Source organism: Rattus norvegicus, chromosome 6 (assembly GCF_036323735.1).
Source record: "Rattus norvegicus strain BN/NHsdMcwi chromosome 6, GRCr8, whole genome shotgun sequence".
In the NCBI taxonomy this organism is placed as follows: Eukaryota; Metazoa; Chordata; class Mammalia; order Rodentia; family Muridae; genus Rattus; species Rattus norvegicus.
The window spans coordinates 105,344,722-105,357,621 of record NC_086024.1 but is presented as its reverse complement, the minus strand read 5'-3'; the positions used below and the strand labels follow the sequence as shown (position 1 = coordinate 105,357,621).

Sequence of the window (12,900 nt, the reverse complement as noted above, 5' to 3'; positions counted from 1 at the left end):
AATAGGGCCAGCAGATAAGGGGAGGGAGGCAGGCTCTCTCAAAGAAAGTTCTCTTAATGCACTCTTTTTGTTGTCAAAGCATCAGCCCTGGCCAACCGACCCTTTACCTTGAAACTCTTTTCCAGCTGGCTCAGACCCCTGCCCATGCACAGCCTGCAGCTTGCTTGCCCATGCACCTGCCACCCTCAGCCCCACACTTCCCTACTCTGCACTGTCCCTTCCTTAGAAGCTGTGAATGTTTAAGCAACAGGAGAATTTTTCTTCAGGATCTAAGATAAAGCTTTTAGGTTCTGATAATGCCTGCTTCAGACAGGGTCACTCGCTAACCTGGAGTCCTTCATACACAACTGTTAACAGCAGCTAGACTGGACAAGTCGAGCAAAGGGAGGAGAATCTCTCCTTGGGAAGGAGGCTCAAGAGAGAAAGATAAAACTCCCTGGCAGAAAACCATTTTTCTCAAGCAAATTGTTTTTAACTTCTAAGTTAAGCACCAAGAGGACCAAGTAAAACTCTTTGACGAATAAAGTAAATACTTCCGTGATTAAGTTTCCAGTTATAAAGATCAGAGGAGGAGAAAGGCCAATACTGAAGGGGCTGCATCCCATTGCCTGGACCAGGGGGAGGTCTGGAAGCCCGCAAGGGAAAAACAAGAATCTGGCCAGTAGAGGAGTCAGGGGTGAGTGCTAGCCAACTTTGCATCCCCTTGACCGGACCTCCAGAGGGGCAGAGGATTCAGGAGGTTGGACAGCATAAGTGCACAAAGGCGAGGCTACTGTTGAGTCAGGCTCTGTGGGGCTCCAAGCCCTGCAGCTTCTCGTACCTGTAGCCGAAAACCCACTCCCTGCTTCTTCTTCCTTTGGAGCAGAGGTCATAAGGCTGCTGGGGAGGAAATGGGGCATAAATACGGGGGAGGAGCTGGCCATTCAGGAGGCTCCCCCACCTCAGGATAGATCTTAGGAGGAGCAGAGGGTACTGAGGATTTTGAACCGGGTTTTGCCAGACCTAGATGTAAGGTTTCTGGTCCAGGTGTGCTCCCAGTTTTTCCTGAAAAACAATAGCTTTAACAAAGAATCATAGTCAGGTCAAAAGAGCCCTCAGGGGGCCAGCCAACACTGAAAGTTGGCCACTCAGAGGTGCACAAAGTCTGCCACTTTCCCTTCTTAACTTCAACTGACATATTATGTGCTCTGTCCCTAACTTGTCCAATAATCTAACATCAGGCTTACGGGAGTCATTACTGTCTGTCCTATCATCACAAAAAAAAAAACAATAAACAAACAAACAACAGACAACACAAAGAAACCACAATATCCAGACAACAACTGCTGTGCCTAGTCCACAGGCACCAGCCAAAAGCAGTTTCAGATGAAGTGGTCTTTGAAGTTTCTCTTCCAAGAGGAACACACTATCCTCTTCTACCCAATAGGAGCCACCAGGCGTCCCTGGCTCTCCTGTTGCCCTGAAGCATCCCTCAGGGTGCAGCTTGTGGTCCTCCCGACATGTCTGTCGACCACAGCTTCTGAGCTTTACAGCTCCGGAAAGCGGCTGTGAAACCAAAGCACTTTTCAGATACTAACCAGAACCAGAACAGAGACACAGACAGCGGCCACACACTCAGACACAATTGGGGACCCCCTTACCTCCAAGAAGGTCTTTGAAGTTGTGGGTCGTTGCGAGATCCCGGACGAGCCCCTAAATGAAAGACCATGGGGTGGGAAAGACCCCCACTCAAATCTCGAGATGACGCAACCCCCCAAGAACTCATGAGAAACGAGTCTTGATGTAATAAACAAGAGGTATATTTGAGAAACTTGAGCTCTGGGAACAACACATATCTTACACAGGAGACAGAGGAGTCAACCCTAAGCCCTATTAGGGGAAGGTATTTATAGGAAAAATTACATAGGTAGTTGGCAACAGTCACAGAAAGCAATTTCATTGGTTTGTAACTTGGGCTGAGTTCAACTCTAGGCCACCCTGCTTCTGGGGCAAGTTGACCCTAATTCTCTTTTTTCTTAGGACTGTTGAGTCAGGCCTTATCGAAGCCAGATGATTTGGGATGGCTATAGACAGGCTACATCCCCAAAACATGTTATGTGAGGTGCTTCAGTGTGAGGTGCACTTGTCCTCACAGCAGGGTCAGTGGGGGATAGTTTAAAATCTTTATTCTTTCAGAATCATGGCAGTGATCAAAGAGCTAGTACAAATGGATCTCTATGTGCTGCAAGGCGTCGAAGAGAAGGCGACAGACAAAGAGGTGAAGAAGGCCTACAGACAAAAAGCACTCTCTTGCCACCCAGATAAAAATCTAGATAACCCCAGAGCAGCTGAACTCTTCCACCAGCTGTCCCAGGCCTTGGAGGTACTGACTGATGCTGCAGCCAGGGCTGCATATGACAAGGAGAGGAAAGCCAGGAAGCAGGCTGCAGAGAGGACCCAGAGACTTGACGAGAACAGGAAGAAACTGAAGCTCGACCTGGAGGCCAGGGAGTGGGAGGCCCAGGCCCAGGGTACTGAGGAAGAGGAGGAGAGCAGGAACACCACCACACTACAGCAGGAGATGGCTCAATTACGAGAAGAGGGTTCCCGACAGTTGGAAGAGCAGCAGTGGCTGATCCAGGAGCAGATCCGCCAGGACCGAGAACAGAGGCTGAGAGGAAGAACAGAAAATAGAGAGGGCAAAAGAAACCCCAAACTAAAGCTTAAGTGGACGTGCAAGAAGGAGGATGAGTCCCAAGGGGGCTACTCCAGAGATGTCCTCCTGAGGCTTTTACATAAGTATGGGGAGGTTCTCAACTTGGTAGTTTCCGGAAGGAAGCCAGGCAATGTCATAGTGGAGATTGCAACTGTCAGAGCTGCGGAGTTGGCCGTCAGAAATGAAGTGGGCCTGGCTGACAACCCTCTGAAGGTTTCCTGGTTGGAGGGACAGCCCCAGGGCACGGTGGACCCCAGTCCCCCAGGACTGTCGAAGGGCTCAGTGTTGTCAGAAAGGGAATATAAGAGTCTGGTCATGATGGGCATGCGTCAGGCCACTGAGTGACGGCAGCTGATGGCGCAGATGCAGCAGGAAGATGAGGTGCGGCCCACGTAGCCCAACTTCAGCCTTCCCACCCCACACCCTTTTCTGAGTCATCACCAATAAACTTTTTACAAAACAAACAGAAAGAAAACCAAATATGTATAATATGTAATGGATAATTTCTAATTCTGATGGCCTGTTGCATTTGAATAAAGTTAATTCATTGTTATCAGGGACAAATTCAACAGTCCCTATAGGCAAAATAACCCTGCATTCAACGAATCAGTAATTACGTTAAGAGGTTCAGGATATTCCAATACCATAAGGATAGCATGCAATTCTGACTTCTGAATTGATGTGGACTTTTGACCACCATGCTTATTTTATCTGACTTACATCCTGCATACCCATCTTGTTTACATCAGAATAAAAAGTTAGCACAGAACACAACATCTTGCTCGCCTCTTGACCCTGCGCAAGCACAGTACAGCGGGAAGCCTCTGAAAATGTATCCAACATGACGTCGGAGCAGAAGACGAAGTTATCCACAAACCTGCTGCGCATGAAGTTCATGCAGAGGGGCCTGGACTCGGAAAACCAGAAACAGCTAGAAGAGGAGGAATGGAAGACGATCAGGGATGAGCACTGGTACCTGGATTTGCCGGAGTTGAAGGAGAAGGAGAGCTTCATCATAGAAGAGCAGAGCTTCTCCCTGTGTGAAGACCTTTTCTATGGAAGGATGCCTTTCAGAGGCTTTAATCCTGAAGTTGAGAAGTTCGTGCTTCAGATTAATTCCAGGAACAGAGTGGCGGCGGCAGAAGAGGAGGAGACTGTAGAGGCTGACGTGTCGGAGGAAGAAATGGCAAGAAGATATGAGACTTTGGAGGGAACAATTGGGAAAATGTTTGCCAAGAATAGGGACTGAGCCAATGATGAAGAAGATGAAAATGGAAATATAAAAGCCATGAAAATTAAGATGTTCTTAAAGCCCGAAGACTAATATGGACGCCTCTGATGCAGTGGATGCTGTGAGAACAGCATGGTCTGAACTCACCCTCCTGTCCTCGGTACTGGTCCCTTCTAAGGGATGCCTAGGGTTGGAAATGTGCTGTTCTTGAGACAGAAGGAGGATAGACGTTCTACATCCTTTTGACGGCATTCGGGGCTTCACATATGTGGGTACACGCCGCTCCCTTGACTTTTGGCCTGATTCTGTGTGAATATACACACAGACAGGGCACACACCGACACCTGCTCTCAGTTACTCTCCAGGAATCAGGATTGGAGACTAATTCTTGCCTTGGTTTTAATGCCCTTACGTTTATATTTTACTTTTTGAATCATGTCAAGCCAATTCATTTGCTTTGGATTTCAATATTTGAGAACATTTCAGAAGTGATTGACCAGGAACAGACATGGCTCTACAGCCCAGAGTATCTGCATGCTCTTAGGTCTTTATGTATAGAATTGTGGGGTTTATGTATTTTAAACAGTCATCTGGATCATTTTTTAATGTTCCATAATAAATGTGTCTCATATAAAAAAGTCGATACCTCTGGAGTTGTTACTACTTCCTAACAATTATGGTAATGATGGAAAATAGTTGATTTTTAAAATGCTTCAAAATCTGGCATTTCCATAAGTCACCAGGTGAGCTCACTGTCAAGAATAGCATCAGTAGCAGGCACATGCTATAGAGACACTGGGAAGGATGCATGCATTTCTGCAGGCCTAAGAAAATCTTGTGGGAGTGCACTCACTCACACATCATCCTTTTGTGCCTGTGCTGCCTCCTGCTCTTCCCAGCCCCTTGTCTCCCTGAGGCATTTGGGCACCTGGTAGTGAAAGCACAGGGAGCAGGGCAGGGCAGCACTTTCCCTTCCAGTCTATTTCTTTCCCCCTTTTCATCATGGGTACATTCCCAGTCTCATTCACCAAGCCTGAACATTGTTCTCTGCTTGGCTCTTCTTTCCAAGCATTTCAAATTTTAGTCACAAACTCTACATGCATAGTCAAGTCTGTCATCTTTTCTAGCAGAAGAGAATTGAGTGAACTTTGAGTTTTCAGCTTTCACTCCAAACTTCCAGAATAGTTTATGTACAAAGCAAAATCAAAAATCCCCTCCAGTTACACAGGAGGATAACACCCAGCAACTGTAGCTGCCATTTTATCCACTTCCTTCAGTAACTTTGCTCACCCCTCATCATCTACAGTTTCCTCTACCACATTAGGAGCAGAGTTACCCATTATGTCTAAGGCACATTGGGTGCCACCTGTAGGTATAAATGTTTTGAAACCTACTCTTAAGCTCTCCTCTAGCCCACCACAGAGCAGGCGTAATGGCAGAGAAAAGTTATTAGGATGTGGGGAAGTGGACCTGCCCAGCAGTTGTTCTCTGGATTGAGCTCCATCTCCTTGGGCAGGTGTTCAATCACAGAGAAAACACCAAATACAACTCAGCAGCCACAGTCCAGTCCTGCCAGCAAGCAAATACCAGGCAGCTGTACCTCAATCCTGAAGAAACCACCAGGCTGGCCACCGACCTTAGGTCAGGCCACAGAGGTGACAAGCTACTGCGGGAACCTCACGAGCAGTTCTTTGGTGAGCTTCTCTCCATGGCAGCTTTATCACAGGTTGAGCTCAACCATGCTCTGTAAGGCGAACCAATACATGTGGTGTCTTTACTGAAGAATGGCGAGGTGGAGCAAACCAAAGCTCAGTGCTCATCTCCCTCTGTCTGTGGGGTCGGATTTACACTCCTTCATCAGGAGTCCTCTCACTGTCTTCTAGAGCCAAACATTCTTTCACCTGTGCATTGGGAAAAGTCTTTGAGGTGTTTGCTATAACAAGTCATCCTTTCACCTGTGTGCCTGAGCAAATCATTTGGCAAAATGACCTAGAAGGTTCCTCTTTTTTTTTTTTTTTTTTTTTTTTTTGGTTCTATTTTTCGGAGCTGGGGAGTGAACCCAGGGCCTTGTGCTTCCTAGGCAAGCGCTCTACCACTGAGCTAAATCCCCAACCCCTAGAAGTTTCCTCTTCATATCTCCCTGTTTCTTGAAGAATTATCCTTTTTTTCCTATCATTAGTGATCTACACGCAATGGGAATTAATGTAAAAACCATCATATTTTCAGTAAAAGCCACATGTATAGAATAGACAAATACTTAACAAAACCTCATGGTTGTATCAATATACAGTATTTAAAGAACCACCTTAGGTTCCTATCAATATACGGTACTTCAGAACAATTTAAAATTTCCATCAAAATATAATGCAAACAAAAACTTAAATAGCTTTGCATATGTAATGGTAAGACAAATATCTGAAATTTCTAAGAACATAATTTAAAATACATTAAATTTCTAATATATAATAATTCAAATAAAATGATTTTTAAATGTTTATCAATCCCTGGTCATAACCAATAATAACCTTTCATCCTAGATAACAATTATATCACATTAAATGACCAAACCTATACACCCCACATTAAGTGACTAGGGCGACGATCTTCATAAAACTGCTTCCTGCTAAATTGGGTTGAGGAATTCCTGTATGGGCCCCAAGGGAGAAAAAAATGGTTAGTTTGAGAAAAGGTAGCTGTAGCATTGGTTGCCCAATCTGTCTTTCTAGTTTCTGTGCTAGCCCTTTTGAAGTTGATTTGCATGTACAGGTAGAAGAATCATTAACTGACACAGTCTGGGAATCACCTGGGCTTGGTGAAGACACTGTCTCAGCTCACAAGAGGTTTCTATTAGTCAGATCTAAACTGTAAAAGGTTCTGTTCGTACCCATATATCTTCAATTCTGTATATACAGAAGCATAAACACATCCCCTGGATACTATTACTGGGTTCCCTTCCCATGTCAACACATCCTTGCATTGCTTGGCCTAGTTATTCACGTTTCTCAATAACCTCTTCGAGGTGTTGTTCCATTTTCACCAACATTAAGAATATTGAGGGACAGACCCTGCAGACATCACCAACAGCCACCCTAGCCAGAAGCTCGGCGCCACCTCGGATCAGCATCAGCAAATGGCTGGATGATCCTCAGGGTCTGGTGCAGTCCTCACCTTGGGTCTGTCCAACAGTGACCCAGTGCTGTTTTCCGCAGGCATATCAAGAACCATGAGCAGCTTTATGAAGGAAAACTTTGGTTGCCATATCCTTGAGGAAGGCTTTACTGCCAAGGACATTCTACAGCAAAAGAAAAAAAGAAAAAAAAGAAAAAGAACTCTTCCCTGACAATAAGGAAGCTTTCTATATATCAGACCTCGAAGAGATTCTAAAGCAGCATCTGAGGTGGCTAAAAGCTCTTGCCTTGTGACTCCCTTCCACAGACAAGTGGAACGACAGCAGAGCTCTAGCTGCAAGTGGGAGAGGATTTGACTGTGCAAGCAAGAGTGGCATTCAGTTGGTGTAGAGGCTTGGGTGCCTCCAGAGAGCATTACCTATGCAAATCCTTGTAACCAAGTGTCTCAAGTCAAGTATGCCTCCACTAATGGAGTCCACATTAGGACCTTGTCAGTGAAATTGAATTAATCAAAGTCACCAGACCACATCCAAAGACAAAGTTGGTTTTACATATGGACGTTGACACTTCCAGAGCCTTTTGTCGCCTCAATGTCAAGGTTGGTGCCACACTTAAAACCAGCAGGCTTCTCATGGAACAGGCAAAAGACCATCAGCTTCCATGAGGGCAGTAGATGTACTGACCCTGAGACCTTCATGCAGGCAGCATCACACACCCGCTGTGTCTTTGACATGGAATGAGAAGTTGGTTTCAGCATGGAACTGCTTGAAATTGGTGGTGGCTCTCCTGGATCTGAAGATACAAAGCTTAAATTTGAAGGGAACACAGTGTAATCCACCCAGCCGTGGACGAGGACATGCCATCCGACTCTGGAGTGAGAACCATAGCTGAGCCGGGCAGATACTGTGTCTCCTCCGCTTTCACAGTTGCAGTCGGCATCATTGCCCAGTGAAAGTGTGGAAGGAGCAGCCTGTTCTGATGATGAAGAGGAGTCAATGACCAAGCCTTCATGTATTCTGTGAATGGTGGAGAGTGTATGGATCATTTACCTGCATTCCTTATGATCATGCACATAGGAAGGCCTAGGGCAGAAGATTTACTCATCCAGCATCTGGGGAAAATCATGAAGGGTACCCAACTGGTCCCTACAGATCTGTATCCTTGGTGGTTGAATTGTTTGTTGGACTTTATAACCCAGATAACTAGTGGATCTCCCCTTTATTTTTCCTGGAGCAAGCTGTAATCCCAAGTATAGTAGAATCTTTTGTTTTACCATGTTCCCTAACCCATCTTTATCAGAATCAGCCAACAGAAAGTCTTCCGTCAAATGGTAAATGAGAGATGGAGGGAATTGCTTACAAATAATTGTGAATGGTTGTTACACAAAAATATGACAAAGTTGGACTATTTAACATTCCCTTTGGACAAACTTTGCAGTTTTCTCTTTAGCGGATGACTATTATTCGAACTAGGTAGGGAGAATGCAAACCTTCCCCTGTCTTTCTCATGCAAGGGTATTTTGAAGAACAACCTTTCAAGCCAATTGTTACCATAAGCTATGACGTGGTAACAAAGATGTAAAGAAGTCCAGACTATAAAGAACCTGTGCTCTGTTACCTGTATTAATCCTTCCCCAGGAGTAACTACCATGTCACCCTAATTCCCTCATTTGCTGTCCCTGGAACTGCAGGGCTACTATTTTGAGAACTCAATTGTTGTAAAACGACCCTTCCCGATATAAGCTTAAGTGTATGTCAGCCACATAATGTCTCAATTTCTCTTTTTGCCCTTCTGGTCCTACACAGGCAATCAATTGGACACAATGCTATTTGAAAGAACAAACTCCCATAAATTGCATCAAAACCTGAGGTAGCCAATGTGGATTCCAAGACTTTTGGGAAAGTAACATCAGCTCCTGTATGTACCAACCCTTCTATGCACACACCCATATTTGGACAATCTATATCTATAATCATAGACCTGTGTTCCAGAGCACATGTTTCCCAGTGCTCCCAAAAGCCCCTGTTCATGCCACAGGAACAGCCTTCCCCCTGTTGTAGGGAAACAGCTGAGCAGTTCTATCTCCTTCCTCCTCTTTAGCTGGTTTTGTTTCTTCCTTGTGATCCCCATCTACTACCCCTGGATACACCATGAGTCCATGAGAAGTGAATCCACTTCTTCCCAAGATTATTCCCACTGTCCATGAAGGTAAGGGACCATCGACACCAGTGGTCCACTTATATCATGTGACTTTTGGGGATAATGTAAGAGGGATCAATGGCCAGATCAAAGCTACACTTTCTCTGCAGCCATGGATAAGATCAGAAACACCTACTTTTCTTGCCTGCTTGGTACCTCCTGACTGACAAAAAGGAAAATTACTCCATTGTTTGCTGAGGGGCCTCTAGCTTACAGGGCTGCCTGTAGTTTTACAATCACCACCACCTCAGCCCAGGACTGCATCAATGCTACCAGCCCCTCCTGCCTTTCTTCTTCTTCCAAGATGCTGAGTTCTGGGATTGGCCACTGCCAACCCTAACCTGGCCTCTTTCTCTCTCCACCACTGCTTTGTGGGTTCTTGCAACCAGCTTGCCTCTGAGACCTTTGATACTGTGGAGAAGAGATACAGGGCTGGAGAGATGGCTCAGGGGTTAAGAGCACTGACTGGAAAGAAACAGACCGGATAAACAGTTCTCTGCACCCAAATCCCGTGGGAGGGAGAGCTAAACCTTCAGAGAGGCAGACAAGCCTGGGAAACCAGAAGAGACTGCTCCCTGCACACACATCTCGGACGCCAGAGGAAAAAGCCAAAGACCATCTGGAACCCTGGTGCACTGAAGCTCCCGGAAGGGGCGGCACAGGTCTCCCTGGTTGCTGCCGCTGCAGAGAGCCCCTGGGCAGCACCCCACGAGCGAACCTGAGCCTCGGGACCACAGGTAAGACCAAATTTTCTGCTGCAAGAAAGCTGCCTGGTGAGCTTGGGACACGGAAGCAGAATTTCTCTAGGAGGCACGGTCTGTGTTTACCGGAAGTCCCACACCCGCGGATCCCGGCCCGCAGCAGCTCTCTGCTCCCAGACCCGGTGAGAGAGAGACCCAACCGCCTGGTCAGGTGGGCACTCCTGAGGCTGCAGAGCGGAAGAGACCACCAACACTGCTCACCCCTGCCCACATCCCTGGCCCAAGAGGAAACTGTATAAGGCCTCTGGGCTCCCGTGGGGGAGGGCCCAGGAGCGGCAGGACTTCTGCGCCTGAGACACCGCCGGAACCTGAAAGAAACAGACCGGATAAACAGTTCTCTGCACCCAAATCCCGTGGGAGGGAGAGCTAAACCTTCAGAGAGGCAGACAAGCCTGGGAAACCAGAAGAGACTGCTCCCTGCACACACATCTCGGACGCCAGAGGAAAAAGCCAAAGACCATCTGGAACCCTGGTGCACTGAAGCTCCCAGAAGGGGCGGCACAGGTCTTCCTGGTTGCTGCCGCTGCAGAGAGCCCCTGGGCAGCACCCCACGAGCGAACCTGAGCCTCGGGACCACAGGTAAGACCAAATTTTCTGCTGCAAGAAAGCTGCCTGGTGAACTCAAGACACAGGCCCACAGGAACAGCTGAAGACCTGTAGAGAGGAAAAACTACACGCCGGAAAGCAGAACACACTGTCCCCATAACTGACTGAAAGAGAGGAAAACAGGTCTACAGCACTCCTGACACACAGGCTTATAGGTCAGTCTAGCCACTGTCAGAAATAGCAGAACAAAGTAACACTAGAGATAATCTGATGGCGAGAGGCAAGCGCAGGAACCCAAGCAACAGAAACCAAGACTGCATGCCATCATCGGAGCCCAATTCTCCCGCCAAAACAAACATGGAATATCCAAACACACCAGAAAAGCAAGATCTAGTTTCAAAATCATATTTGATCATGATGCTGGAGGACTTCAAGAAAGACATGAACACACTTAGGGAAACACAGGAAATCATTAATAAACAAGTAGAGGCCTACAGAGAGGAATGGCAAAAATCCCTGAAAGAATTCCAGGAAAACAAAATCAAACAGATGAAGGAATTAAAAATGGAAATAGAAGCAATCAAGAAAGAACACATGGAAACAACCCTGGATATAGAAAACCAAAAGAAGAGACAAGGAGCTGTAGATACAAGCTTCACCAACAGAATACAAGAGATGGAAGAGAGAATCTCAGGAGCAGAAGATTCCATAGAAATCATTGACTCAACTGTCAAAGATAATGTAAAGCGGAAAAAGCTACTGGTCCAAAACATACAGGAAATCCAGGACTCAATGAGAAGATCAAACCTAAGGATAATAGGTATAGAAGAGAGTGAAGACTCCCAGCTCAAAGGACCAGTAAATATCTTCAACAAAATCATAGAAGAAAACTTCCCTAACCTAAAAAAAGAGATACCCATAGGCATACAAGAAGCCTACAGAACTCCAAATAGATTGGACCAGAAAAGAAACACCTCCCGTCACATAATTGTCAAAACACCAAACGCACAAAATAAAGAAAGAATATTAAAAGCAGTAAGGGAAAAAGGTCAAGTAACATATAAAGGGAGACCTATCAGAATCACACCAGACTTCTCGCCAGAAACTATGAAGGCCAGAAGATCCTGGACTGATGTCATACAGACCCTAAGAGAACACAAATGCCAGCCCAGGTTACTGTATCCAGCAAAACTCTCAATTAACATTGATGGAGAAACCAAGATATTCCATGACAAAACCAAATTTACACAATATCTTTCTACAAATCCAGCACTACAAAGGATAATAAATGGTAAAGCCCAACATAAGGAGGCAAGCTATACCCTAGAAGAAGCAAGAAACTAATCGTCTTGGCAACAAAACAAAGAGAATGAAAGCACACAAACATAACCTCACATCCAAATATGAATATAAAGGGAAACAATAATCACTATTCCTTAATATCTCTCAATATCAATGGCCTCAACTCCCCAATAAAAAGACATAGATTAACAAACTGGATACGCAACGAGGACCCTGCATTCTGCTGCCTACAGGAAACACACCTCACAGACAAAGACAGACACTACCTCAGAGTGAAAGGCTGGAAAACAAATTTCCAAGCAAATGGTCAGAAGAAGCAAGCTGGAGTAGCCATTCTAATATCAAATAAAATCAATTTCCAACTAAAAGTCATCAAAAAAGATAAGGAAGGACACTTCATATTCATCAAAGGAAAAATCCACCAAGATGAACTCTCAATCCTAAATATCTATGCCCCAAATACAAGGGCACCTACATACGTAAAAGAAACCTTACTAAAGCTCAAAACACACATTGCACCTCACACAATAATAGTGGGAGATTTCAACACCCCACTCTCATCAATGGACAGATCATGGAAACAGAAATTAAACAGTGATGTCGACAGACTAAGAGAAGTCATGAGCCAAATGGACTTAAGGGATATTTATAGAACATTCTATCCTAAAGCAAAAGGATATACCTTCTTCTCAGCTCCTCATGGTACTTTCTCCAAAATTGACCATATAATTGGTCAAAAAACGGGCCTCAACAGGTACAGAAAGATAGAAATAATCCCATGCGTGCTATCGGACCACCATGGCCTAAAACTGGTCTTCAATAACAATAAGGGAAGAATGCCCACATATACGTGGAAATTGAACAATGCTCTACTCAATGATAACCTGGTCAAGGAAGAAATAAAGAAAGAAATTAAAAACTTTTTAGAATTTAATGAAAATGAAGATACAACATACTCAAACTTATGGGACACAATGAAAGCTGTGCTAAGAGGAAAACTCATAGCGCTGAGTGCCTGCAGAAAGAAACAGGAAAGAG

At 45.3% G+C, this 12,900-nt stretch overlaps 2 protein-coding genes and 1 pseudogene across 2 annotated transcripts; all 3 read left to right on the top strand.

The window, feature by feature from the left end:
* The first annotated feature begins 2,179 nt into the window (after window positions 1–2,179).
* Window positions 2,180–3,055, top strand: LOC134479430 (dnaJ homolog subfamily C member 17-like). The gene has a single exon (XM_063262784.1). It carries the CDS (start codon window positions 2,180–2,182, stop codon window positions 3,038–3,040), a length of 861 nt encoding a protein of 286 aa, XP_063118854.1. The 3' UTR covers window positions 3,041–3,055.
* A 481-nt stretch (window positions 3,056–3,536) lies between these two features.
* Window positions 3,537–3,956, top strand: LOC134479442 (M-phase phosphoprotein 6-like). The gene has a single exon (XM_063262794.1). It carries the CDS (start codon window positions 3,537–3,539, stop codon window positions 3,942–3,944), a length of 408 nt encoding a protein of 135 aa, XP_063118864.1. The 3' UTR covers window positions 3,945–3,956.
* Window positions 3,957–7,149: 3,193 nt separating this feature from the next.
* Window positions 7,150–8,140, top strand: LOC134479423 (ornithine decarboxylase-like; annotated as a pseudogene).
* Window positions 8,141–12,900: the final 4,760 nt, after the last annotated feature.